General features: G+C 40.6%; 1 protein-coding gene across 49 annotated transcripts in view; it reads left to right on the top strand.

The window, feature by feature from the left end:
• NSD1 (nuclear receptor binding SET domain protein 1) overlaps positions 1 to 27,218 on the top strand; it is a 175,670-nt gene that overhangs the window by 53,103 nt on the left and 95,349 nt on the right. For 41 of the 49 annotated variants that reach the window (XM_085013728.1, XM_085013714.1, XM_085013727.1 and 38 more), the window contains one exon: positions 23,966 to 24,101. The exons of the other annotated variants lie outside the window; for them this stretch is intronic. In XM_085013728.1, the coding sequence (XP_084869854.1) occupies positions 23,966 to 24,101 (136 nt within the window). The remainder of the gene's footprint in view (positions 1 to 23,965; positions 24,102 to 27,218) is intronic. 49 annotated transcript variants of the gene reach the window in all.

Below are 27,218 nucleotides of genomic sequence, written 5' to 3'. Positions count from 1 at the left end.
GTCCTTTTTACACACTGTGCTAGGCTGGGGATCGAAGCAATACTTCCCAAGTGACCTGAGCTGCTGCAGTCGGATTCTTAACCCACTGCACCAACAGTGGTCTCAAGAGAAAACTCATTATGCCAATGCTCAGATTTTCTTGTCTGCTCTAATTAGACTCACTCTCTCTCAAGATGTCTTCTAAAGAAATACTTATTTCAGTTAAGATTTTTAGAGCAGTGTTTTTTTGTTTCCTGCTTAAATGATGTTATGTATTAAATTTTTTTTTTTTTTTGTCTTTTTGCTGTTTCTTTGGGCCGCTCCCGCGGCATATGGAGGTTCCCAGGCTAGAGGTCGAATCGGAGCTGTAGCCTCCGGTCTACGCCAGAGCCACAGCAACGCAGGATCCGAGCCGTATCTGCAACCTACACCACAGCTCATGGCAACGCCAGATCGTTAACCCACTGAGCAAGGGCAGGGACTGAACCCGCAACCTCATGGTTCCTAGTGGGATTCGTTAACCACTGCGCCACGACGGGAACTCCATGTATTAAATTTATAATACTTATATGCCTTACATTTTAAAAGCTTTGTAGTGAAAAGTCTTTTAATCAGCCAGTTCCCCTCCCTGGTAATCAGTTATGGTTCTTGTGTGTTATCCTTTGAGATATTTTATACATATGCAAACAAATGCATATGTCTCCACCCTCATTTTTATATAAAATTACGGTAACAGGCTATACTACTTTTGCACCGTACTTTTTTCCACCTGTTGTAAAATCATTCTGTATATGTACATAAAGAATTGCCTCATTCATTTTTATGGGTACAGTATAGATCATTGTATGCATATGTCCTAATTTTCTCCCTTAGTGATGGATGTTTAATTTGTTTCCTGATCTTTTGCTGTTATAAATACTATTGTAGCAGTTAACTTTGTGTATACCACATTCCATAATTGAGTATGTCTGTCTGTAGGATAAATTATTAGTTTTAACAAATACTTACTGAGCTTCTGTATTGTCTTAAGTTTTATTGATGAATGTGTTTGAGTAGACGTTTTGTTTTGTTTTGTCTTTTTGCCTTTTCTAGGGCCGCACCCGTGGCATATGGAGGTTCCCAGGCTAGGGGTCTAATTGGAGCTGTGGCTGCCAAGGCTATGCCAGAGCCACAGCAACTCGGGATCCGAGCCGTGTCTGCAACCTGCACCACAGCTCATGGCAACACCGGACCCTTGACCCACTGAGCAAGGGCAGGGATCGAACCCGAAACCTCATGGTTCTTAGTTGGATTCATTAACCACTGAGCCACAACGGGAACTCCAGAGTAGAGTTTTTTTTTTTTTTAATGGCCACACGCATGGCATACGGAAGTTCCCAGGCCAGGTATTAAATCCCAGCTGCAGTTGCCACCTACGGAGCTGCAATAATGGCTGATCTTTTAACCCTCCACACTGGGCTGGGAATGGAACCCACACCTCCACAGCCACCCAAGCCACTGAAGTTGATTTTTTTTTTTTTTTTTTTTTTTTTTTTTTGCTTTTTAGGGCTGTGCTAGCGGCATGTGGAAGTTCCCCGGCTAGGGGTCCAATCGGAGCTGTAGCCACCGGCCTACACCAGAGCCACAGCAGCTCCCAGATCCAAGCCGTGTCTTCGACCTATACCACAGCTCACGGCAATGCCGGATCTTTAACCTGCTGAGCAAGGCCAGGGATTGAACCTGCAACCTCATGGTTCCTATTTGGATTTGTTTCCACTGAGCCACGACAGGAATTCCTGCAGTTGGATTCTTAATCCACTGTGCAGAAACTCCTGAGTAGACTTTTTTTGAATACCTAATAAGTGCTGGAGTTTAAAAAAATGAATGACAGAAAAAAGAATGGAAATAAGATATTGTCCTTGTCCTTGAGACTGTTAGAGATTAAAATCAATACAATGTCTGAAGTAATAAGTTTACATTACCTCTACTTATTAAGCATCTGCACAGGGGAATGCAGACGCTTAATAAGTGGGGATAATGTAAACTCAAGAAGAGTAGGGCCAAATCTTGGTGTGAGTAAATATCAGCCAGAAGAGGGAAGGAGACATAAATGGACAAGCAGAATTGAGGCCTGGGAGGTATGACAGCATGAGATTTATGTAACTGCAAAGTATAAATTATATGAGGCAGGAGCTCCCACTGTGGTGCAGCAGATTAAGGATCTAGCATTGCCTTAGCTATGGCCTTGGTTGCAGCTGTAGCTTGTGTTCCATCCCTGGCCCAGGAAATTCCATATGTTACGGTTGTGGCCTAAAAAAGAAAAAAATTGTATGATGCAGGTGAATAGGGGTCAAATCAGGAAGAAATTTGTTTTGTTAGCTTAAGAACTTGGACTTGATTTTGTGTTTTTTACTTTTTAGCTTCAAATGAATTCTCATACTATAGAACACCAGTATAGAACAGAAAAAAGATGGAGCTGCTTTAATTTGGGATAGAGAGCAGGCAGGTTTTCTTCTCACTTGATTGGGCAGCCCCAGAAGGACTCTCCAGAACACTCTCTCTGAGGAACACAATTGGAACTACTTCTGGGATGGAGTTTCCATAAAATTTTGTTTGACAAGTCCGCAGAGATTACCTAAACCAATAAATGTAAAATACGTTGTTAGATGGAGTTCTTCTGTGGCTCAACTGGTTAAGGATCTGGCATTGTCACTGCAGTGGTTCAGGTCACTGCTGTGGTGCGAGTTTATTCCTGTCCTCAGAGCTTTTGCATGCTGTGGGTGCAGCTAAAAAAGAAAACCAAACATTGTTAGAGGGGGACAAAACGTGACCTCACATGTGGAGGAGAGCAAGGGGGATAGAAAGTGAATCATCTGTGTTTGGGCTGTTCTGAAATTATTCTTGTTTTTTAGAATAGTCTATTAATAAATAATTGATATTAATTAAAAATTCCTTTAGAGATACATACTAGAACATTATGAATAAAATAGTATGACATCTGGATTTGCTTCAGAATAATCCAGGTATGAGGGCTGAGGGATGGAAATAGGTAGGAAATAGATGAGGTTATGAATGGACAAAATAAACCAATGTTTGTTGAAGCTGCATAATGATTGTATAGGAATTCCTTGTACTCTTCCTTTTATATATATTTGACATTTTCCATAAAAATTTTTAAGAAAAATTCCTGAGGATAGACTAAGTGGAAAATTATTATTTTACTGATTGTTAATTATGAATCAGAAAATTAGCGCTTAGATTGAGCTATTTATTTGCCTTTTCTAGGGCCGCTCCCATGGCATATGGAGGTTCCCAGGCTAGGGGTCCAATGGGAGCTGTAGCCGCCAGCCTACACCAGAGCCACAGCAACTCAGGATCCAAGCCGCGTCTGCGACCTGCACCACAGCTCATGGCAATGCTGGATCCTTAACCCACTGAGGAAAGCCAGGGGTCAAACGTGCAACCTCATGGTTCCTAGTCAGATTCGTTAACCACTGTGAGCTATATATTTTTAAATGTGTTTAAAATTATATGGCTAATTCTCAGAGTTCCAGTTGTGGTGCAGTGGTTAACGAATCTGACTAGTAACCATGAGGTTGCTGGTTCTATCCCTGGCCTTGCTCAGTGGGTTAACGATCCGGTGTTGTCATGAGCTGTGGTGTAGGTCGCAGACGCGGCTTGGATCCTGAGTTGCTGTGGCTCTGGCGTAGGCCGGTGGCTACAGCTCTGATTGGACCCCTAGCCTGGGAACCTCCATATGCTACGGGAGCGGCCCTAGAAAAGGCAAAAAAAAAAAAAAAAGGTTAATTCTTAAACAATAAGAGTTGGAAGAAAAGCGTTTGAAGAGTTAATGGGTTTGAACTGTATAGATCCATTTATTTATTAATTTTTGGCCACCCTGCAGCACATGGAGTTCCTGGGCCAGGGATCAGATCCCAGCCGTAATTGCAACTTATGCTGCAGCTGCGGCAATGCCAGATCCTTAACCCTTTGTGCCAGGCTGGAGATTGAACCTGTGTCTCAGTGCTCCCAAGATACTGCTGATCCTGTTATGCCACGGTTGGAACTCCTGGATCCACTTATAATAGGGACTTTTTTCCCCCAATAAATAATATGTACTGTAATACTGCACGGTCCACAGTTGAATTCACAGATACAGAACCATGGATATAGAGGGGCTGACTGTAAAGTTAAACATGGATTTTCAACTACATACCTCCAAGGGTCAGTGTCCTTGACCCCTGTCGTCTGTCAGGGTCAACTGTAATTTCGAACTATATGTGAAAATGTCCTATCATTTTTCTAGTGCTTTTCTTCCTTTTTTTTGGTTAAAAAAAAAAAACAAACAGCTGTAACTGGGGCCTATGGAGGTTCCCAAGCTAGGGGTCAAATTGGCTGCAGCTGCCAGCTTATGCCACAGCCACAGCAACGCTAGATCTGAGCTGCATCTTTTACCTACTCTTCAAATTGTGGCAACGCTGGATCCTTAACCCACTGAGTGAGACCAGGGATTGAAGCTGCCTCCTCCTCATGGATACTAGTCGGGCTCTTAACCTGCTGAGCCACAACAGGAACTCCTCTAGAGCTTTTTTTAGAAGGATACTTCTTTTAGTAGTTATTTAAATGTCCAGGTATAATGTTATACCTTATGCTTTTATTTTTTTTTTCTCTTTTGTCTTTTTAAAGCTGCACCCATGGCACATGGAGGTTCCCAGCGCTAGGGGTCAATTCGGAGCTACAGCTGCCGGCCTACGCCACGGCCACAGCAATAAGGGATCTGATCGGTGTCTAATACCTACACCACAGCTGACGGCAACACCGGATCCTTAACCCACTGAGCAAGGCCAGGGATCGAATCCTTGTCCTCATGGATACTCTTCCCGTTTGTAACCTCTGTGCCATGATGGGAACTTCTCTAGTGCTTTTTTAGAAGGATACTTCTTTTAGTAGTTATTTAAATGTCCAGGTATAATGTTATACCTAATTATGTTTTTAAACTAAGCCATTATTTTGGGGTAATTATGAAGAAGGATATGAGTGATTATGATTTTATATCTTCAGGTGATTAACAAGTTAATTTCTCAGTCATAATCTGTAATTAGTAATCATGGTAAACAGATTAACTTAAGTTTGGTTGCTTTGAAATTGGTTTTAATTCATTAGGAAGTATTGTTCTGATAACTGGCTTCATTTGACTGGCATTTTGATTGAAGTGGTACAACGTATATATTGAGTACTTAGATCAATTCCGACAAAACTTAACTAAGAACTAATATCAGGTTGGTATTATTACCATTTTATGGATGAATTAGAAGGGAATTAACTGCATAATTGCTGATGCTAGGGAAAGAACACTATTGTAGAGTCTTATGAGGACCTGGACTATTTATCGCTGTTTATCACTATTTATTTGAAGGTCAAGCTCCATATTTGACCATCCCACTCGAATTAAGGCTGGTATATTATTGTGTAGTTGGAGAACAGATTCAAATCTTGAGCTAGACTTGGTGTTTTGAGGGAGATATTATGTTTTAATCATGTCTATAGCCTTAGGGCCTACCTAGCCTAGTGGTCAGTAAATATTTTTTGAGTGAATGAATGAGTAAATGTAAGTGCTATTTTTGTAGGTTTATTATATAGTTTCCAAAGAGGACTCCCTCAAAGGGGAAAAAAAAACAGTACAAAAAATAAACTAACTTCTTGTCCTTGTGAGTCATTTTCTTGTATTCTCCCTGCTGAGGCTACCCTGGAGGGACTTCAGAGGCTTGGCAGAGGTGAGTCACAGAGACCTTGAAATGGCACAACTGTCTGGAAAACTAAAGCTTATTTTTGTCTTTTGTTGTTGTTTCTAGGGCTGCACCTGCAGCATATGGAGATTCCCAGGCTAAGGGTCTAATTGGAGCTGTAGCTGCCGGCCTATGCCAGAGCCACAGCAATGCGGGATCCGAGCCACGTCTGCAACCTATACCTCGCTCATAGCAACCTATACCTCACTTATTGGATCCTTAATCCACTGAGCGAGGCCAGGGATCAGACTCGCAACCTTATGGTTCCTAGTCAGATTCGTTAACTGCTGAGCCACGACAGGAACTCCAAAAGCTTATTTTTGACTTGAGGTTATAGTTACTTGAAACATGAGTTGTTGGTGAATTTCAGAAGCAGTATATGTCAAAAAAGAAAAAGAAGTAATATATGTCAGTCATTTGGGGGGCACCTTTTTTATACTGGAACTGCGCCAGTTCCAGTAGACATTTATTTCTACATATTATCTCCGTCTTACAAATTAAGGACTAACGACCAGAGGTTCAGGAAGTTAAGTAACTTGTCTGAATTTACAGTTAGCAAGTGTTAGGATCAGAATTCATAGCAAGTGTTAGGATCAGAATTCATCACATCTAGTTTTTTAGAGCAGCACAGCCTGTACCAAAATCGTTCTGGGCCTCTATTGTTTGAGAGGGATGGGGATGTGTGCAGCATTAATTCTGGGAAGACAGCATGGCTATAGGGAAAAGACGCAGGAAGAGAAGGTCTGATGTCCTAGTCTTTTTGTTTTCTTGCAGTGTGGAGAACATTTTTTTTTAAAAGGTACATATAGAGAGTTCCTGTTGTGGCTCAGTGGGTTAAGAACCCGTGAGAATGCGGGTTCAATCCATGGCCTCGATTAGTGGGTTAAGGGTCTGGCATTTATGCAGTCTGTGGCATACATCACAGATGCGGCTTGGATCTGGCATGGCTGTGTCTGTGGCATAGGCAGCTGCAGCTCCGATTCGATCCCTAGCCTGGGAACTTCCATATGCCACAGGTGTGGCCTTTAAAAAAAAAAAAGAAAAGTACATGTAAAGTTCATGTTTCTATGTGGAGTTCACTGGTGGCTTGGTGGGTTAAGGATCTGGTGTCATTGCTGTGGTTTGGATTTGATCCTTAGCCTGGGAACTTTGACTTGCCTCAGGTACAGCTAAAAAAAAGTTTAGGTTACTATGAAAAAAAATTACTCTTTGGGAGTTCCCGTTGTGGCTTAGTGGTTAACTTGAATCTGACTAGGAACCATGAGGTTGCAGGTTCAATCCCTGGCCTTGCTCAGTAGGTTAAGGATCCGGCGTTGCCGTGAGCTGTGGTGTAGGTTGCAGATGAGCCTCAGATCCCGTGTTGTTGTGGCTCTGGTGTAGGACAGCAGCTGCAGCTCCGATTGGCCCCCTAGCCTGGGAACCTCCATATGCCACGGGAGTGGCCCAAGAAATGGCAAAAAGACCAAAAAAAAAAAATTTGCTCTTTTTTTTTTGTTTGTTTTTAATTACCTGTAGCATATACAAATTCCTAGGCCAGGGATTGAATTCGAGCAGCAGATTGCAGCTGCCGCAATGTGGGATCCTTTAACCCACTGTACTGGGTGGGGGATCAGGGATAGAACCCACTCCTTTTCAGCAACCTGAGCTGCTCCTGTTAAGTTCTTAACCCACTGCGCCATGGCAGGAACTCCCCCAAATTGCTCCTTTTTTTTAAATTGCAAAAGGCTATATTCAAATTGTTCTACTATGTTTTTCTGAAGGAATCTTTTTTTTTTTTTTTTTTTTGGTCTTTTGTCCTTTTAGGGCCATACCTGCGGCAAATGGAGGTTCCCGGGCTAGGGGTCAAATGGGAGCTGTAGCCACCAGTGTACACCACAGCCACAGCAACTCAGGATCTGAGCCACATCTTCAACCTACACCACAGCTCACGGCGATGCCGGACCCTTAACCCACTGAGGGAGGCCAGGGATCAAACCTGAAATCTGGTTCCTAGTCGGATTCGTTTCCACTGTGCCACAACGGGAACACCTGAAGTCATCTTTATTTTAAACATAACCTAACTCTAGACTCAAGTTCAGTGCTATCCATTGGTGACTTGCCTTTTAACAGCATTGATTAGTTTTGACCCAGGTAAAGAAGTATTATAAGGAGCATAGATGTGTATGAGTCTTTTTTGAAGAGATTGGGGCATATTCTGTTAGTTGAATTATAGTGTAAAGGTGTGTGAGGAACATTGGCTTGGTGAGAGTTTGTTTGTTTGTTTGTTTTTTGTCTTTTTGCCTTTTCTAGGGCCGCTCCCGTGGAATATGGAGGTTCCCAGGCTAGGGGTCTAATTGGAGATGCAGCCACCGGCCTACACCAGAGCCGCAGCAACGTGGGATCCTAACCGCATCTGTGACCTACACCACAGCTCAGGACAACGCCGGATCCTTAACCCACTGAGCAAGGCCAGGGATCGAACCTGCAACCTCATGGTTCCTAGTCAGATTCGCTAACCACTGAGCAATGACGGGAACTCCAGTGAGAGTTTATAAGTAGAATTCGCTCATTGAATCAGAGAGTAAGGTCACTAATTGTGTACAATTACCAATACTAAAGGCTGTATTTATTTTGTTTTTCTGTGTTGTGACTTAGTGGAAAGAGTACAGACAATTGAACAGAGCACACACACAGTGCTGTCAGCATTTGGGCAGCTCACTTCCAATTTCTGAGCCTCAGATTTTACACCTGTAATAAGGAGGTAGAAGTTAATAACTGTGGAATTGTCACTATGAGTTTTAGGAGAGAGACACAATATATGAATGCTCTTAGCAGTTCTCATACTTGGGTTATCAAATAAATGCTTCCTTTTTTCCCGTGTGACTTACATTGGAATTGTATGGTCAGGTACTTCTTGGCTTGTGTCAGGATCATACCTCTTTTTTGATTATCATATTTTATCCTTTCTACCCCTTCCCCCAAAACAAACTCACTTAGGCCTGTAATTATAATCACATACTAACTAGCTACGTGATAGATTTGTTTTCAGCCTTCACTGTTCGTCAGAATCACCCATGGAGCTTTTGAAAAATTAGGTTTTAAGAGCTTCACCCCGTGTGTACTGAATCACATTAGTTTGGGGCTATCCTTAGGCTTTTAATCTGGAGAATTGCATTAGGCCTGTGGGAGTGAGACTTTCTCATGCATTTGTAACTCCTCAAGGTAATTCTGATGTACAGTTAGGGCTGAGAACTATTGATCTGCTTCTTCTAGCACTCAGAAAAAAATCCCTAAAAGGCACGGACTCTAAAGCATAAGTCAGAGGACAGATAAGCCCCAGGTCATACCCAACAAGTTATATGATGTAATAATAAATGAGAATTGCTGGGTGCATAGTAGGTTCTCAGACATTGAAAGAAAAATGTATGGGCAGAAAGACTATACAGAATAAAATTGATTTATGTTGCAGTGGTTGGGCCCTAGATATTCTGTTGTAGGGAAAATGTCTATGGTCATTGTTAATGAAATTTTCCAGATTAAAAACCCAAGGATAGCCCCGAACTAATGTTTGTTTGTTTATTGAACATACTGTATAGAACTCTTTTTACTTGAATGTGGCACTAACCACCACCATCATCATTGCTATGATAAATGTACATATTTTGAGATCAGTCTTACCAACAGTGTATAAGTCATCAATAATCCTAATTGTGGTGTTTTCCTCCAATGCTTTCCAACATCCACCAACTAACATGAGTATTCCCTAGAATTTGGATGCTTTAGCCTAAAGGTGACTGCCACTAAGTGAGCAGGTTGTACGACACTAATGTATAAGCCCCTTGTGTCAGGCACCCTGAGAACAGCAAGGCCACAGGTACGTGGGCTGAGTGAGCTGTTCTGGACACCACACACTGCATGGGACAGTGGCACAGGTGTCAGGCAAGGTCCTGGGAGAAGAGAAACTCCTGCTTTGGTCAGAGGACAGGTGCCTTCACAAGTACTGAGGTAAGGAGTCACAAAAACTTGTCACAGTTGCTTTAATCTTTGTTAGCTGCAAGGACTTGTCTCAATCTTGTTGCATGGTTCATTGACAAGCAAAAGGCAGGGAGTTCCCATCATGGCACAGCAGAAACCAATCCAATTAGGCACCTGAGGTTGCGGGTCAAACAAATGTTTAAATCATTCCATTCCAATATTACATATAGTCACAACTGTATAGAACAATTTCTTCTGTTGGGTTAGGCCTGAGTATAGCTCTCCTCCCTCTTTTAAGCCTCCTGATGTTGTAGAGGGCTGCACCCTTTCATGACTGTCTTGTCTTCACCAAGCCTGTTTTATTGTGGGTCTGAGATTTTTTATTTTTTAGGTACACAGTGCAGCATGTGGAAGTTTGGGCTTGGGGTCAAATCTGGAGCTGCAGATGCCTGTCTTTGCAATGCCAGATCTGAGCCACGTCTTGCGACCTACCCCACAGTTCAAGGCAATGGTGTATCCTTAACCTACTGAGGGAAGCCAGTGATTGGACCAACATTGTGGATACTAGTTGGATTCGTTACTGCTGAGCCACAACAGGAACTATGGGGTCTGAGAATTTTTAAGGCATAAGCCAAAGGCCTGGACTAGCTGGAATGCCTTGACCTGCATGTTTCTGTTCTACCTCTTAAGTAGGGTGCCCTCTGTGAGCAGCTTCATGGCTGGTCTGGGCTGGGCTTCCACTTGATAGTCCCTCTAGCCTCAGCCTTACGATGTGATCTTCAGTTTATTGGTTTCCACAACCAACATAGAAGCTGTTCTGCTTTTCAGCTTTAATTGGACCAATTCCCTGCTTTTCTGCTGCTACCCTTTTCCAAGAAAGACTTCGAGTCCTTTGATGTGTTGTTCCTGGGATCTAGCCATTAAACAGGGGTCATTTCTTAACTCAGTAACAAGTTTTATGCAATAATCTTTCATCTTTTGTCTTAGACTGCTGCAGGCTAAAATTGCTAAAATTGTAATGCTGCCAGAAAATCTACTCTTTGCTAGATTTTCTTTCCTGGGTCTCAGATCTGGCTTTCCTTCTCACTGAAAGTGAAAGTTAAGACTGAGCTCTGACTCCCATCTACCAGGTAGAGAGGTTTGGTGGGAGGAAACTTCAAAGTACTCTAGTTCACGTCTTTGTTCTGTGGTTGGTGTGGCAACTAGGGGTCAGAAGATACTGGCCTCAAATCCCTCCTCTTTGCTAAAGGCCTCTAGACTTGCAACAAGGTCACTTTGAGCTTCTACTTCCTTGTCTGCTGTAAATATGGGATACTAAAAATCTGTGTTGCCTCTGTCACCTAGTTTTTGAGATTCATTTGATGTAATGGATGTTAAAAGAACTTTGACAATGTGAGTGTACATGGCTGTGAATGAGGCGGGAGTAATATAAATGCTTATAGTAGTAATTTACTTTATCATACCAGAGTTGAACATTTCCTTTGCACTTTTGGGTTGAGACTGGGAAAGAAAACCACAATTCTTGTAATGTGGAAGAATTGTTGTAATTGCTGACTAAAAATAATTATCATTTGTTTTCGATGTCTTGTACTAGATTGATAATAATGTTAGAAATAATCTCCTACAAAATTGGAGGCAGTATTCTACTTTTACAGGCGAAGAAACAAGCTCAGAGAGGTAAAATAACTTTCCAAAATTTCATGGATGGTTAAGGGCATAGTACGAGTTAAGCCCATGAATTTCTAGTATATTACAGAGCTTCTCTGTTATGCTGGCATTGGTTGTATTTACATAATTCCTCATTTAATTATAAGTAATGTAATGCATATGAGGAATTAAGACCTAAAAACTTAGTGAATTAAAAGTACATAGAATGGGAGTTCCTGTCATGGCTCAGTGGTAATAAACCTGGCTAGTGTCCATAAGGACAAGGTTTGATCCCTGGCCTTGCTCAGTAGGTTAAGGAGCCAGCGTTGCCATGAGCTGTGGTGTAGGTTGCAGACGTAGCTCAGATTCCGCATTGCTCTGGCTGTGGCTTAGGCTGGCACCTGCAGCTCCAATTGGACCCCTAGCCTGGGAACTTCCATATGCCGCAGGTGTGCCTCCCCCAAAAATTCACAGAATAGTATAGATATTTATTTTCTTACTGTGCTTATCTCATAGTCTTGGACAAGTCATTTGGTCCCTTTGTCTTTCACATTCTGTTTGGGAATAGTTTATCCTTCAGAGAAGACATTCATTTTTTAAATGATTTGTATGATATTATAACTTAATAGATTTAAGCAGGGGAGTTCCCACCATGGCGCAGTGGGTTAAGAATCTGAATGCATTCACCTATTGTGTTAAATATATGTACTATACTAAAATAAAAGTTAATAACAGGGGGAAAGAAAAAGAATCCAACTGCAGTGGCTTGAGTCACTGGAGAGGTGCAGGTGCGATCTCTGGCCCAGTGCATTGGGTTAAAGTATCTGGAATTACTGTTCCTGTGGCATAGGTCACAGCTGCAGCTTGGATTCAGTTCCTGGCCTAGGAACTTCCATGTGCCATAGGTGCATCCATTAAAAAAAAAAAAAAAAAAAAAAAAAAAAGGTTAAAGTTAAGCGTAAAAGAAAAAGAAATGATCTGAAAGTATTTTTGAGGTTTGATAATTGACTTTATGTGTCTAAATTTTCTTATCATATGTTGTAGTTTCCTTAAAAGTGATCCAAGATAAATCCTTAGTAACAGGGGCAATAGCTGTGTCTCTGAAGTAGTTAGCATGCAAGATAACAAATTTGCTTTGCAAAGGGCAAGATGCTATGGAAATAGGTTATTTGAGGAGGGAAGGGTTTGTTCAACTTGGGTCTTGAAGGACGCCTAGGACAATTTAGACATGGCATAATGAAGTTGTAGGGTACCCTGAGGCAAGAGGAATTCAGTATGAGGAAATAGGTAGTGCAAATTACACTCTATTTAGATTTGAAGGTGTGGAAAAAAGATTATGTAGGAAGTAAGGTAGGGTGTGCACATTGAAATCAATTTATGGAGGACCTTGGATACTGTTTGGATAGGTGATAGATGCTTGATTCGATTGACTAATAAGCATCAGAGGTGTGTGTTTTTTTGTTTTTGTTTTTGCTTTTTTTGGTTTGTTTTTGTTTTTTTGGCTGTACCCTCAGCATGTGGAAGTTCCTGGGCCAGGGATTGAACCTGTACCACAGCAGGGACCCAAGCTGCTGCAGTGACACCACCAGATCCTGTGCCACAGGGAAGTCCTATTAGTCTTTTTTTTCCTCTCTGACTATTTTGACACAGCTTTTAGTTTTGTTTTATTTTTGGCTGTGCCCGTAGCTTGTGGAAATTCCTGGTCCAAGGATCGCTGCCATAGCAGTGACCAGAGGCATGGTAGTGACAATGCCATATCCTTAACCCACTGCACCACCAGGGGTCTCTGTTAATTGTGTTTTCTTTTTTTTCTTTTTCTTTTTGCCTTTTTAGGGCCACACCCTTGTTATATGGACGTTCCCAGGCTAGGGGTATAATCAGAGCTGCAGCTGCTGATCTATACCACAGCCATAGCAACTCTTGTCTGTGACTAACGCTACAGCTCACGGCAATCCTGGATCCTTAACCCACTGAGCAAAGCCAGGGATTGAACCTGCATCCTCATGGATACTAGTCGGGTTCGTTACCACTGAGCCATGACGGGAACTCATGATTTTATTGTAGTTTTAATATATCTATTTTAGTTTTAGAATAGATCATATATGCATGAGATTCAAAAAATCAAATTATTCCCATCTTTTCTTTGATCTGCCTCATTTTTACCTCTCTTTTTAAAAAATTAAGTAATGAAAAAAATTTTTTTTTCTGCTTTTTAGGGTCACACCCATGATGTGGAAGTTCCCAGGCTAGGGGTTGAATTGAAGCTGTAGCTGCCAGTCTACACCACAGTTGCAGCAACGTGGGATCCGAGCTGCATCTGCAGCCTACACCATAGCTCATGGCAATGCCACATCCTTAACCCACTGAGAGAGGCCAGAGATTGAACTCTCATCCTCACGGATACTAGTCAGTTTCATAACCCTCTGAGCCACAACAGGAGCTCATATTTATTCTTAAAGTAATTGCAATAAAATGTATCTTTTCAAAGAAATACAGTAACAATGTTACAGCTACTGCTTTTTTTGTTTGCTTTTTAGGGTGGCACCATTGAAATGTGGAGGCTCCCAGGCTAAGGGTCTACTTGGAGCTGCAGCTGCCAGCCCACACCACAGCCACAGCAAGGCCAGATCCTAGCCATGTCTGCGAGCTACATCACAGCTTACGACAACACTGGATCCTTAACCCCCTGAGCGAGGCCAAGGATCAAACCCACAACCTCATGGTTCCTAGTAGGATTCGTTTCCTCTGCACCATGACAGGAAGTCCAGCAGCTGCTTTTTGAGTTGTAATTATATGTTAGGCACTCTATAACTTTGTGAAGTATGATTTCAGAGAGCCTATGTTTTTAACCATTACACTATGCTCTCTCTCAAAATAACAGTTTCATACTAATAATTAAGATAAAAAGTAAAATGGGGAGTTCCTGCAATGATGTGGAGCATTGGGTTAAGGGTCTGGCATTGTCTCTGCAATCTCGTGGTTTGATCCCCTGGCCTGCTGCATTGAGTTAAGGAACTGTGTTGTCAGGTTCAGATTTGATAACTAGCCCATGAACATCTGTTGATATGCTACAGGTATGGCCAAAAAAAAAAGTAAAATGGGTTCCCTGGTGGTCTAGTAGATTAAGGATCCAGCATTGTCACTGCTGTTACTCGGGTTACTGTTCTCGCTTAGATTCGATCCCTCGCCTGGAAACTTTTGCAGGCCCACCAAAAAGAATGTTGCAACTGTGGGTAGAATCAGGCTTGAATAGAATAGGAAGAACAAGCTTTGACATGTAAGTCACAGTGTTAGCACATTACCAGCAATTGGCATTTTATATATTAATATGTTTGGATATTTGCTTATTTAGTACTTCTAGTAGCAATATGGAGTAGGCGCTGTTATTGTTCATATTTTACAGATGATGCAAATGAGGCAAGTAGATAAAATACTTTCACATTTTTTTCAAGGCAACTCAGGATTATAGTGCTTTTTTTGGATGCACTTATCTCACTATTGCTAGGAGATTCTCCCTTAGTGCATTTCTATACATTTTATCTTTACCTACAAAGAATTATGTATTAAAAAAAAAATATATATATATATATATATTTTTTTTTTTTTGTCTTTTTGCCGTTTCTTGGGCCGCTCCTGCGGCATATGGAGGTTCCCAGGTTAGGGTTCGAATCGGAGCTGTAGCTGCCAGCCTACACCAGAGCCACAGCAACGCGGGATCCGAGCCGCGTCTGCAACCTACACCACAGCTCACGGCAACGCCGGATCGTTAACCCACTGAGCAAGGGCAGGGATCGACCTGCAACCTCATGGTTCCCAGTCAGATTCATTAACCACTGCGCCACGACGGGAACTCCTTAAAATATATTTTAAAGTATTTGGCAAGATACACTAAAAACCATGGAATTGGGTACTTTTAAGTGGTTTTAAAAGGTGATTTTTGTGATGTGTGAGGGTTTTTTTTTTTTTTTTTTTTTTTTTTTAAGGGCCGCACCCCTGTCATATAGAGGTTCCCAGGCTAGGGGTCTAATCAGAGCTACAGCTGCCGGCCTACACCAGAACCACAGCAACACCAGATCTGAGCCACATCTGCAACCTACACGACAGCTCATGGCAATGCCGGATCCTTAACCCACTGAGTGAGGCCAAACCCGCATCCTCATGGATGCTAGCCCCAAGAACTCCATGTTTTGTTAGTATTATTAAAACAGTATATCCTGAAATGACTAGAGGAGCAATAGGAGAAATTTAAAAACCTGTTTGGCAGGTTTTACTTTTTATGTATTTTTAACTGACTTGCATAAAACAATTACATGATTAGAGAAAATTTAAAAAGGAAACCTAGTCCCCAGAGTTTTATACCTAGTAATTAAAATTTGTAAATTCCTTTATTATGCATACTTTCCTTTTTAAAGTGGTAATAACATCCTTAAAAGTTTTTTTTTTTGTTTTTTTTTTTTTTTTTGTCTTTTTGCCATTTCTAGGGCCGCTCCTACAGCATATGGAGGTTCCCAGTCTAGGGGTCGAATTGGAGCTGTAGCCACTGGCCTACGCCAGAGCCACAGCAGCTCGGGATCCGAGCCTCATCTGCAACCTACACCACAGCTCACGGTAATGCCAGATCTTTAACCCACTGAGCAAGGCCGGGAATCGAACCCGCAAACTCATGATTCTTAGTCAGATTCGTTAACTACTGAGTCACGACAGGAACTTCCAAGGTTTTGTATTTTTTTTTGAACATATTTTTCTGGATTCCCATAGGGTTTGTTTGTTTTGGCAGCACCCATGGCGTGGGCATGTGGAAGTTCCTGGTCAGGGATTAAACCTTAGCCACAGCAGTGACAATGCCTAATCCTAATCCTTAACTTGCTGTGCCACAGGAGAACTCCCACATAGTAATCTTTAATGACTGCTTAATAGAACAACAAGTCATTCTAAGTTTGCTTAGCATCTTATAATTTCAGTTAGTTTTTATCTTTTGTTGTGTGGTTAAAGAAACAATGAAAGTGTGTTTATAGCCTGTAGTTTTTTCCTTCTTTTGGATTATTTTCTTAGGATGGAATTCCGAGAATGTTGAGTATTGTGTCAAAGTTTTGCCATGTTGCTTCCCAAGAGGGAGTACTAAAATTGATTAGTATCACTGTTAAGTTTTTTCTAAGAACTTTGCTGTCCCTTTTTTTCTCCCTTCCCTCAACAGAGAGTATGAAGAGTTTTGAGGAATCTGTTGGTCTAGCAATTCCAGCAAAGCTTAAAAGGAATCCTTACCTAAATCTATTCCTCACTACTCAGTTCTTAGGTGCCTTTCTCTACTGTACTCACTTTCTTGGTCTTTTATCATCATGATTCCCAATCCTTGATCTTCAGAACTCCAGAATCTTATATGGATGTGCTTTCTTGGCACTTTCATTAGGTTGTGAAGTTTGAAATTTGATTTCTTAAAAGAATTTTTTGGCTGTGCCTGCTGCATGTGGAAGTTCCCAGGCCAGGGATCAAACCTGCACCACAGTAGTGACCTGAGCTGGTCCAGTGAAAATGACAGATCCTTAGCCCACTGCACCACAAGAGAAATCCAAAATTGGAGTTTTATGAATAACTTGTTCAAAACCAAATTCCCTAAACCTGTGTCTCTTGTAGTCCTCTCCATTTTAATAAATGGAAACTCCCATCTTTGTAGTATTTAAGGCATAAAGGAGTGATCTTGAGTTCTCTGTGGTGTTTATGATGTGGTATTTCATCATTCAGTTTTCATCATCAAACATTTCAATTCAAAATGTTTTCTAATTGTTATAATTTATTCTTTGAATTAAGGATTATTTTAAAATATATAATTCTTAATTTCCAAATAGAAAAATTCTGTTTTTTTTTTTTGTAATAGCTGACTTAATTACATTATAGAGCAGAGGTTATGTTTCAGATGTTTAATTCCTTCAGATCAGTTGAGATACACTTTATGGCCTAATAAATCATGAATATTTTAAATATTCACTGTGCTTGTAAAACTGTATATTCTAAAATTAGAGTGTAGTAGTTTATATGTATGCAATAGGTCACATTTATTTATTTGCTTGTTTGTTAATTTATTTATGACCATGCCCATGGCATGCAGAAGTGATGATGCTAGATTCTTGAGCACTAGGCCACTAGGGAACTCCTCAAGTTTCTTGGGTTATTTACTTATTTATTTATTTTTTTCCCCCGGCTTTTTGGCTTTTTAGGGCTGCACCCACAGCATATGGAGGTTCCCAGGCTAGGGGTCTAATCGGAGCTGTTGCTGCAGGCCTACACCACAGCCACAGCAACGCGGCATCCTTAACCCACTGAGTGAGGCCAGGGATCAAACCCACAACTTCATGGTCCCCAGTCAAATTCGTTAACCACTGAGCCACGACAGGAACTCCAAGATTGTTGTTCTTGATATTGAAATTTGTTAAATCTTTAGTGGTTTTTTTTTTTCTTTGCTTATTCTGTTAATTACTGAGAGAGGTTTATCTTCATTATGGTTACAATTTTGTTGGAAAAATTCTGTTGCATTTGTCAGTTTTTGCTTTCTATATCTTGAGGCTACGTTACTGGAGGCATAACTTTTTTTTTCCCGCATTTTTGGCTGCCCTGAGACACAGGGAGTTTGTGGGCCAGGTATCAGATCTGAGCCACAGTTGTGGACCTGTGCCACACCTGCAGCAATTCCAAATCTTCTCCTTTTTAGGGCCACAGGTATGGCATATGGATATTCCCGGGCTAGGGTTCATATCAGAGCTGCTGCTGCTGGCCTATACCACAGCCACAGCAACACAGAATCCGAGCCACATCTGCAACCTGCATGGCAGCTGGCAGCAACATTAGATCCTTAACCCACTGAGCAAGGCCAGGGATTGAACCCATGTCCTATGGACACTAGTCACATTCTTTTTGTTTTCTTTTTTCTGTCTTTTAGGGCCACACCTGTGGCATATGGAAGTTCCCAGGCTAGGGGTAGAACGGGAACTGCAGCTGCTGGCCTACGCCACAGCCACAGCAATGCTAGATCGGAGCCATGTTTGTGACCTACACCACAGCTCATGGAAACACCAAATCCTTAACCCACTGGGAGGGTCAGAGATCAAACACCAGATTCTTAACCCACTGAGAGGGTCAGAGATTACCACTGAGCAATGATGGGAACTCCCACTCATTAGTCAGGTTCTTAACCCACTGCACCACAGCGGGAACTCCTAGAGTTTATGTAACATTTAAAAAATTACCTTTCTGGTCAAATGGACTCCAACATTTAGTTCATTTTAAATTTGTGGTACATTTGGGCAATATTCAGAAGAAGTGGCAAGAGTGGACATCCTTGTTTTGATCCTGATCTTAGGAGACAACGTTGAATCTTTCACCATTAATAAGTATGTTCTTACATGTACGTTTTTCATATATGTCCTATATCAGATTTTGTATCTCTGTGTTTTAGAATGGTTTTATCATGAATTTTTGATAAAATATTTTGTCATGTGCTTTTTCTGTGTTTATTGAGATCATGTGTTTTTTTAAATCATTCTATTTTATAGTGTATTATGTTGATTAATTTTCATATATTCGACTAACATTGTATAACAAGGGTAAATCCCACTTGGTCTTGTATAATCCTTTTTGTGTTTTGGGAGATTTCATTTGAGAGTTTTTTGTGTTTATATTCTTAAGGGATATTAGTCTTTTTGGGGGGGATAATATCTTTGTCTGATTTTGATAATGGGGTTATAGTGTACTCATAGAATGAGTTAGGATAATTTTGGAAGAGTTTGTGAGGTGTTAGTATTAATTTTCCTTCAGTATTTGTTGAATTCACCAGTGAACACCTAAAAACCTCTGACTTTTTCTCTGTGGACAGTTTTTTGACTTCTATTTCAGCCTTTACTTGAGGAATGTCTCTTCAGATTTTCTATTTTTGGAGTTTCCCCTGTGTCCCAGTGGGTTAAGGATCTTTCGTTGTCACTGCAGCAGTGGCTTGCTGCTGTGGCATGGTTTGATCTCTGGCCTGGGGATTTCCACATGCTGTGGATATGGCCAAAAAAAGAATATATTTGTATGTGGAAGTTCCCAGACTAAGGATCAAACCTGTGTCACAGCAGTGATAATGACAGCTCCTTAACCTACTAATCTACCAAACCCTTGGGAAACTTCCATACAGTGGCTTGTTTCACTTACTCTAATGTCCTCAAGTTTTTTTTTTTTGTCTTTTGCCTTTTCTAGAGCTGTACCTGCGGCATATGGAGGTTCCCAGGCTAGGGGTCTAATCAGAGCTACAGCTGCCAGCCTACGCCAGAACCACAGCAATGCCAGATCGAAGCCGCGTCTGCAGCCTACACCACAGCTCACGGCAATGCCGGATTGTTAACCCACCGAGCAAGGCCAGGGATTGAACCCGCAACCTCATGGTTCCTAGTCAGATTGGTTTCCACTGTCCCACGATGGGAACTCCTAATATCCTCAAGGTTAATCCACATTATAGTATATGTCAGAGTCACTTTCTTTTTTAAGGCTGAATATTATTGCATTGTATGTTTTAAACCACATTTTGTTTATCCATTAATCTGTTGATGGACACTTGAATTGTTTCCACATTTTAGCTGTTGGAAATAGTTCTGCTTTAGTCATGTGTGTACAAATATCTCTTCAATATCCTGCTTTTTTTTGAATATATACCCAGAAGTAGAGTTTCTGTATCATATGGTAATTCTCTTTTCAGCTGAGGTACTGCCGTACCATTTTTCATGGTGACTGTACCATTTTTACCTTTGCACCAGCAGTACACAGAGGTTCTAAGTTATTCACATCCTTACCAACACTTGTTTGTTTGTTCCTTCCTTCCTCTCTTTCTCTTTCTTCCTTCCTTTCTTTCTTTCTGCCACACCTGTGGCGTGTGAAAGTTCCTAGGCCAGGAATCAAACCTGCACTACAGTTGCAGCCTGCACTGCAGATATGACAATGCTGGATCCTTAACCCATGTGCCAGAAGGGAACTACCAGGAGTAGCTTTTAGATATCATATAAATCAAGCATTATCTTGATACATTTTTAGATACATTTTTGTCTTGTATATTGCCCTTGTCTTTTTATGTGAATTTAATTTTATTGCAATTATAATTGTTTTTTTTTGGCCATGTCACTGGCACGCAGAAATTCTCAGACCAGAGACTGAACACAGGTCTCAACAAAGACAACACTCAATCCTTAACTGCTAGGCCACCAGGCAACTCCATTTGTTGTTAACTAAAATGAGAACTGAGTCTTAGAGTTGTAGTAAGTTCTCCGATAATTGTCATGAAAGTACTAGATTGCCCCCACACCCTAGGTTCTTTAACCTAAGGTCCATATCACTGTACATTTTTTTTTTTTTTGGTCCTCTTAGTGCCACACCCCACAGCATATGTAAGTTCCCAGGCTAGGGGTCTAATTGGAGCTACAGTTGCCAGCCACAGCAACACCAGATCCAAGCCACGTCTGTGACCTACACACAGCTCACAGCAACAACAGATCCTTACCCCACTGAGCAAGACCAAGGATTGAACCTGAGTCCTCATGGGTACTAGTTGGATTCATTAACCACTGAGCCACCAGAGGAACTCAGTTATATGCTTTAAATTTGTTAAAAGGATAATCTCAGTTAAAAGGTTTTTAGCACAAATTTTTTTGCTTTTTAGGGCTGTACCTATTGCATATGGCTAGAGGTCACATTGGAGCTGCAGCCGGCAACCTATACCACAGCCACAGCAATGTGGGATCCAAGCCGGGTCTGCAACCTATACCACTTTTCATGGCAGTGCTGGATCCTTCACCCTCTAAGTGAGCCTAGGGCTTGAACGCACATCGCTCATGGATACTAGTCAGGTTCATAACCCGCTGAGCCATAACAGGAACTTCATACCACAAAATTTTTTAAAAATTAAAGGGAAAAAATACTATTTTACTATGTCTTGCCTTTTTTTTTCTTTTTCTTTTTCGATTTCGCTGATTTTGAATAGTTCACTTAACTGTAACTTTTGTATATGCTAGAAAATATACTGGTATCCAAGAATTATCCTGTGGTAAAATTCAGTTGACATAGAATGCAACTTAGGAACATACCTGCACCGCCTGAGCTTGTTTTATCTTAGAAATGCATTATAGGAAGTTCTCTTATAGGCTTATTAGCAGGTTATGGATCCAGTGTTGTTACTGCTCAGGTCCCTGCTGTGGCATAGATTCGATCCCTGGCCTGGGAACTTACATGCTGTGGGTATGGCCAAAAAGGAAAAAAAAGAAAGAATGAAATGCATTAAAGATCTGATTTGGACCTTTTTATGGAAATTCATTAGTGAAAGTACTTTTCCCATTTGGCTACACCCCAGCTTGTATGGAAATGCCATGGGATCGAATCTGAGCCACAGCTGAGACTGCCTGATCTATAACCTACTGCACTGGGCTGGAGATTTGAACTCAAACTGCCATAGAGACAATGCTGGATCCTAAACTGGCCATGCCACAGTGGGGTCTCCTAGTGAAAGTACTTAAAGATCTTACTGGAAATGTCTTTTAATCATATCTTTTGGTTCAAGAACCAGTTTTTGATTGTGATTGTAGAGATGTGTCACTCCTTTAAAAATGACAGTGACAAGCTTTTATAGGTGAATTTAACATGAAATGACATGTTACTGTCAATAAAAAAAGGAGATTTTGAACCTAGTTGCTTTTTATTTATTTATTTTTGTTTTTGGCTACACCTGTTGCATGCACAGGTTCTGGGGCCAGGGGTTGAGTCCATGGGCCAAAGCTTTGACCTGGGCTACAACAGTGACATTGCCTGAATCCTTAACCCACTTCGCCATCAGTGAACTTCGAACTGCTTTTTAGATTTAATTTAAACACTTTGAAAACAAATTCTGCCCATACTTACTCATACTTAAAGAAAAACAATGAGATGTGGTGCAAAAAACGTGGTCTTTAGAATTCATTAGATGTGGGTCTGAATCCAGTCTTTCCAATTGGAATTTAACCTTTTTGACACTCATTTTTTTTTTAACTTATGAAATAGATACAATATAATTTAGTAATGTGAGGATTAAGCAAGGTAATATATATGTATTAGTTTTCTGGGCCTGATATAATAAAGTACCACCATCTGATTGGCTTAAATAACAGAAACTTGTCTCAGCGTTCTGGAGGTTAGAAATTGTATCATGTTGTTTGTAAGGGTTGGTTCCTTCTGTCTAGAATGGAAGTATCAAGAGGTTAGGACTTATTCACTGCTGTGTCATCAGTGTCTAGAACTCAAGCAGCAAAGATGCTTGATAAATACCTGGGAATTGAATCTTTAAATCCTCGAATGAATATAATGCTTTTGGGAAGAAGTCAATGGAGAGGGGAAAGTTGAGGTACAATAATGAGAGGTCAAGGAGGTCACTGAGGTCTACTCCTCTAGGTGCCTCTTTTTTTTTTGGTCCTTTTAGGGCCGTACTTGCAGCATATGTATGTTCCTTGGTAGGGGTTGAATAGGAGCTGTAGCTGCTGGCCTACGCCACAGCCACAGCAACACAGGATCCTTAACCCACTGATCAAGGCTAGGGATTGAACCTCCATCCTCATGGATGCTAGTCACATTGGTTTCTGGTGAGCTACAACAGTGAACTCCCACTTAGGTGCCTCTTCTTCTGCCTTAGCTACCCAGAAATAGCTCATTGCATGTGATTGCCTTTGTGTGGTTTATCAAGTGGGAAACTCAGTCCTACTAAACCCAAAGCTGTCTTCCTCTCAGGGCAGGAGAACTTTATTGTTGATGGGATGTTGGATGTTAAAGGCATGAGCATGGGTGTAGCGGAGATGGAAGATTTTGGATTGCAGATCAATTAGGTATATTATTTTTGGAGAAAAGATGCAGCCAGTGTCTGGGCATTGGACAAGTCCAGGGACTTTGATTCATACTGTATTGGTGTGAATTCACGAATGGTGTCCCTTAGAGATATGCAGTGAACTATTCTGGATGCAGCCTCTGTTGAGTGTCCTGGGTAAAATCTAGCCCAGTTATACTGACATGCAAGAATCTATCTAGCCTGTTGTTTTCAGTATTTTGTTAGGTCCATTATTGTTAATTTATAGGAATGTCTGTGTTTGTGGAGTATCACCTATAGAAAGGACCACAGTCTCCCCCTGCCTTCCCAGTTTTATTGAGATAATAGTTGACATATAACATTGTAGTGGGATCACAGTCTCTTGACATTGTTAAAATATCTTTTTATAATCCCTCTATGTTGTGTTGTGATCCAAGGACGTAGGGCAAATACATCTTTTCCTTGTTGATGATTCAATTTATCTGTTATTTCAGTTTTCAACTCTTTAAAAATTGAAATAGCTTATTTATTTTCCCAAAGTGTAAGTAGATTACTTACATAAAAGAAATATAAATTGAGAGCTACTGTTGACTGTATAAAGGGCTGTGTTATAAACAGCTAAGACAAAATAATTTAGTTGTACTTCTTTTGTAATTGCTAAGCTGGAGTGTTTCATCCAGTATTCTTTAGGTAATGGTTTCTCGGAAGGCTAGTGGGAAGATGATGTGTTGTTTTAGAAAGTTTTAATTTTTATTGATGCCCATGTTTTGTCTGTCTAAAGTGTCAACCCAAGAAAAAGGCTACGCCATTGAAGTATGAAGTTGGAGATCTCATCTGGGCAAAATTCAAGAGACGTCCATGGTGGCCCTGCAGGATTTGTTCAGATCCATTGATTAATACACATTCAAAAATGAAAGGTAATACTTATAGGTGATAATACATGATAAAATACACTATGGAATTATAAACTTGCAGTTGCCTTTAGTAATAATTCTTTATTAACTTTGAACATTTTTGTGAATAATTGTTATTAACATTTTTTATCTTTTTGGATTTTTTTTAAAGGTTTTATTTTACTCTGTGACTTAAAAATTCTCAACTATTCTATCTGTAGATACCAGGAAAGTATTAGACTGATTATCTAATGTTTACATTATCCAGAATAACTTTTCAGTATATTTATATTTTTCTACATCAGTCTTCAGGTTTGTATCATTTTTTAAAAGTTTTAAAGCTGAAACAGTTATAAGGAATGCATATAAAAAATTAAAAATAAAAAACTAAAAGCAAAAAGAAAAGAAGGCTTATAAGTTATTTTAAATCTTTGGTGACTTATAGTTTGTTACTTATTTGGTTTTTCACTTTGAATTTTATGTTTATTTTTTCTGTTTATTTGTCTTAACATTAAAACATAGCAAAATGGGACTGAAACTTCATTTTGAGCTCCCTTTTTTCTAACTGTTTTAACTATCTTAGGTTTGTGATTTTATTGTAGTTTTTAATCTTTTTTTTTTTTTTTTTTTTTTTGTCTTTTTAGGACCGCACCTGTGGCACATGGAAGTTCCCAGGCTAGGAGTCAAATCAGAGCTGTAGCTTCCAGCCTACACTGCAGCCATAGCAACTCAGGATCTGAGCTGCATCTGTGATGTACACCATAGCTTACACCAATGTCAACCCACTGAGCGTGGCCAGGGACCAGACCCATGTCCTCATGGATACTAGTTGGGTTCATTACCGCTGAGCCATGATGGGAACTCCTGATTTTATTGTAGTTTTAATATATGTATTTTAGTTTTTGTATAGGTCATATATTCCTGAGACTCAGAAAATCAAATTATTCCCGCCTTTTCTTTGACCAGCCCCATTTACCTCTTTTCAAATAATTAATTAATTGAAACTTTTTTTTTAGGGCTGTACCCACGGCATGTGGAAGTTCCCAGGCTAGGGGTCGAATCCGAGCTGCCTCTGCAACCTATACAATAGCTCACGGCAACGCCAGATCCTTCCTTAATCCACTGAGCCACTAAGCAAGGATTGAACCCGAATCCTCATGGATACTTGTTGGGTTTGTAACCCGCTGAGCAGCAATGGGAACTCCAAGGGGGAGATTTTGAGGATTTTTTTTTTCCATTGTGCCCATGGCATGTGGAAGTCCTAGGTTGGGAATCCAATTTATACCACAGCAGTGACCTGATCCGCAGCAGTAACATTGCTGGATTCTTAACTGGCTGTGCCACAAGGGAACTCCTTTACCTCTCCTTTCAAAGAGTAATCAATTGTTATTATTGTTTCTTTATAGATAGGTTTTTTTTGTTTGTTTGTTTGTTTTTTGCTGCACCCTTGGCATGTCAGAGTTCTTGGGCCAGGAATCAAACCCTTGCCACAGCAGTGACCCTGGCTGCTGCAGTAGCAACACTGGATCCTTAACTTGTTGAGCCAGGGGAAGGTTTCCTAGACTTTCTTTATGTAAACCCAACTATATATTTTCATCTACCTACCCCTTTTGATTTTAACATAGGAGTTCCGGTCATGGTGGAAAGAAATCCAACTAGGAACCATGAAGTTGCGGGTTTGATCCCTGGCCTTGCTCAGTGGGTTAAGGAACTGTGGTGTAGGTCGCAGATGCAGCTCAGATCTGGCATTCTGTGGTTCTGGCGTAGGCCAACAGCTGTAGCTCTCATTAGACCCCTAGCTTGGGAACCTCCATATGCCATGGGTTCAGCCCTAAAAAGATAAAAAGACACCCCCCCACACAAAAAAAAAGGAACCATGATTTTAACATAAAAGTAGCATGCTTAGAGCATATTGTACAGTTTTTTCCATTTTTTCACTTGGAGAGTTTTCCACATTGGTGCATTGAAAATGTCCTGTTTTTTTTTTTTTTTTTCTTATTTTAATGGCTGCCTAGTTTTCCACTTGTTGAATATGGTATGCTTTATATAACCATTCTCCCGTTGCTGATGTTTAGGTTGTTTCTAATCTTATGTTTGAAAAGCTGTGTATACAAATACATATGTGTTTGTGTGCATACATAAAAGTGCTCTAAAGAATAACTGTTTCATGTATACATATCTGTCTGTAGGATAATTTTTTTTTTTTTTGTCTTTTTAGCTATTTCTTGGGCCGCTCCCGTGGCATATGGAGGTTCCCAGGCTAGGGGTCGAATCGGAGCTGTAGCCACCGGCCTACGCCAGAGCCACAGCAATGCGGGATCCGAGCCGCATCTACAGCCTACATCACAGCTCACGGCAACGCCGGATCGTTAACCCACTGAGCAAGGGCAGGGATCGAACCCGAAACCTCATGGTTCCTAGTCGGATTCGTTAACCACTGCGCCATGACGGGAACTCCTGTCTGTAGGATAATTAACCACAGTGGAATTCTGGATTTGATTTTATATTTTGAATATTAGAGTGCCCAAATAATTCTTTTTAAAAACTATAGTTTATTAAGTGTTCTATCAATTTCTGCTGTACAGCAAAGTCACCCAATCATATATGTATACATATATATACACACACACACACACACCTGAATAGATATATATTTTTATATACACACAAACACACACATACATATTCTTTTTCTCATATTATCTTCTATCTTGTTCTGTCACAAGCGATTGGATATAGTTTCCTGTGCAATATAGCAGGACCTCAGTGCTTATCCATTCTAAATATAATAGTTTGTATCTTAAGAACCTAAAGATCTATATAGCTCATTATTTAAAGAAAATCATATTTGACTTTGTGACTTGTTTGGACATTTAAATTCTACTAGTAAGAGAATTCTTTTAGTCCTCCCTCTCTACTTTTCTATGCCTGTGCGACTACTCGTTTCTTACTCATTACGGTGTTCTTTAGTTGGGTATATAACATTTATTATCAACACTTTAGTTGGGTATATAACATTTATTATCAACAAATAATAGGAGTTCCTGTCGTGGCGTAGTGGAAACGAATCCGACTAGGAACCATGAGGTTGCGGGTTCGATCCTTGGCCTCCCTCAGTTGGGGATCAGGCGTTGGTGTGGG

Source organism: Sus scrofa, chromosome 2 (genome assembly GCF_054392235.1).
Source record: "Sus scrofa isolate SSC_HxYL_T2T_F1_AM1 chromosome 2, Sscrofa_HxYL_maternal_Yorkshire_Landrace_v2.0, whole genome shotgun sequence".
Lineage (NCBI taxonomy): Eukaryota > Metazoa > Chordata > Mammalia > Artiodactyla > Suidae > Sus > Sus scrofa.
This window is presented reverse-complemented; position numbering and strand designations above follow the sequence as displayed.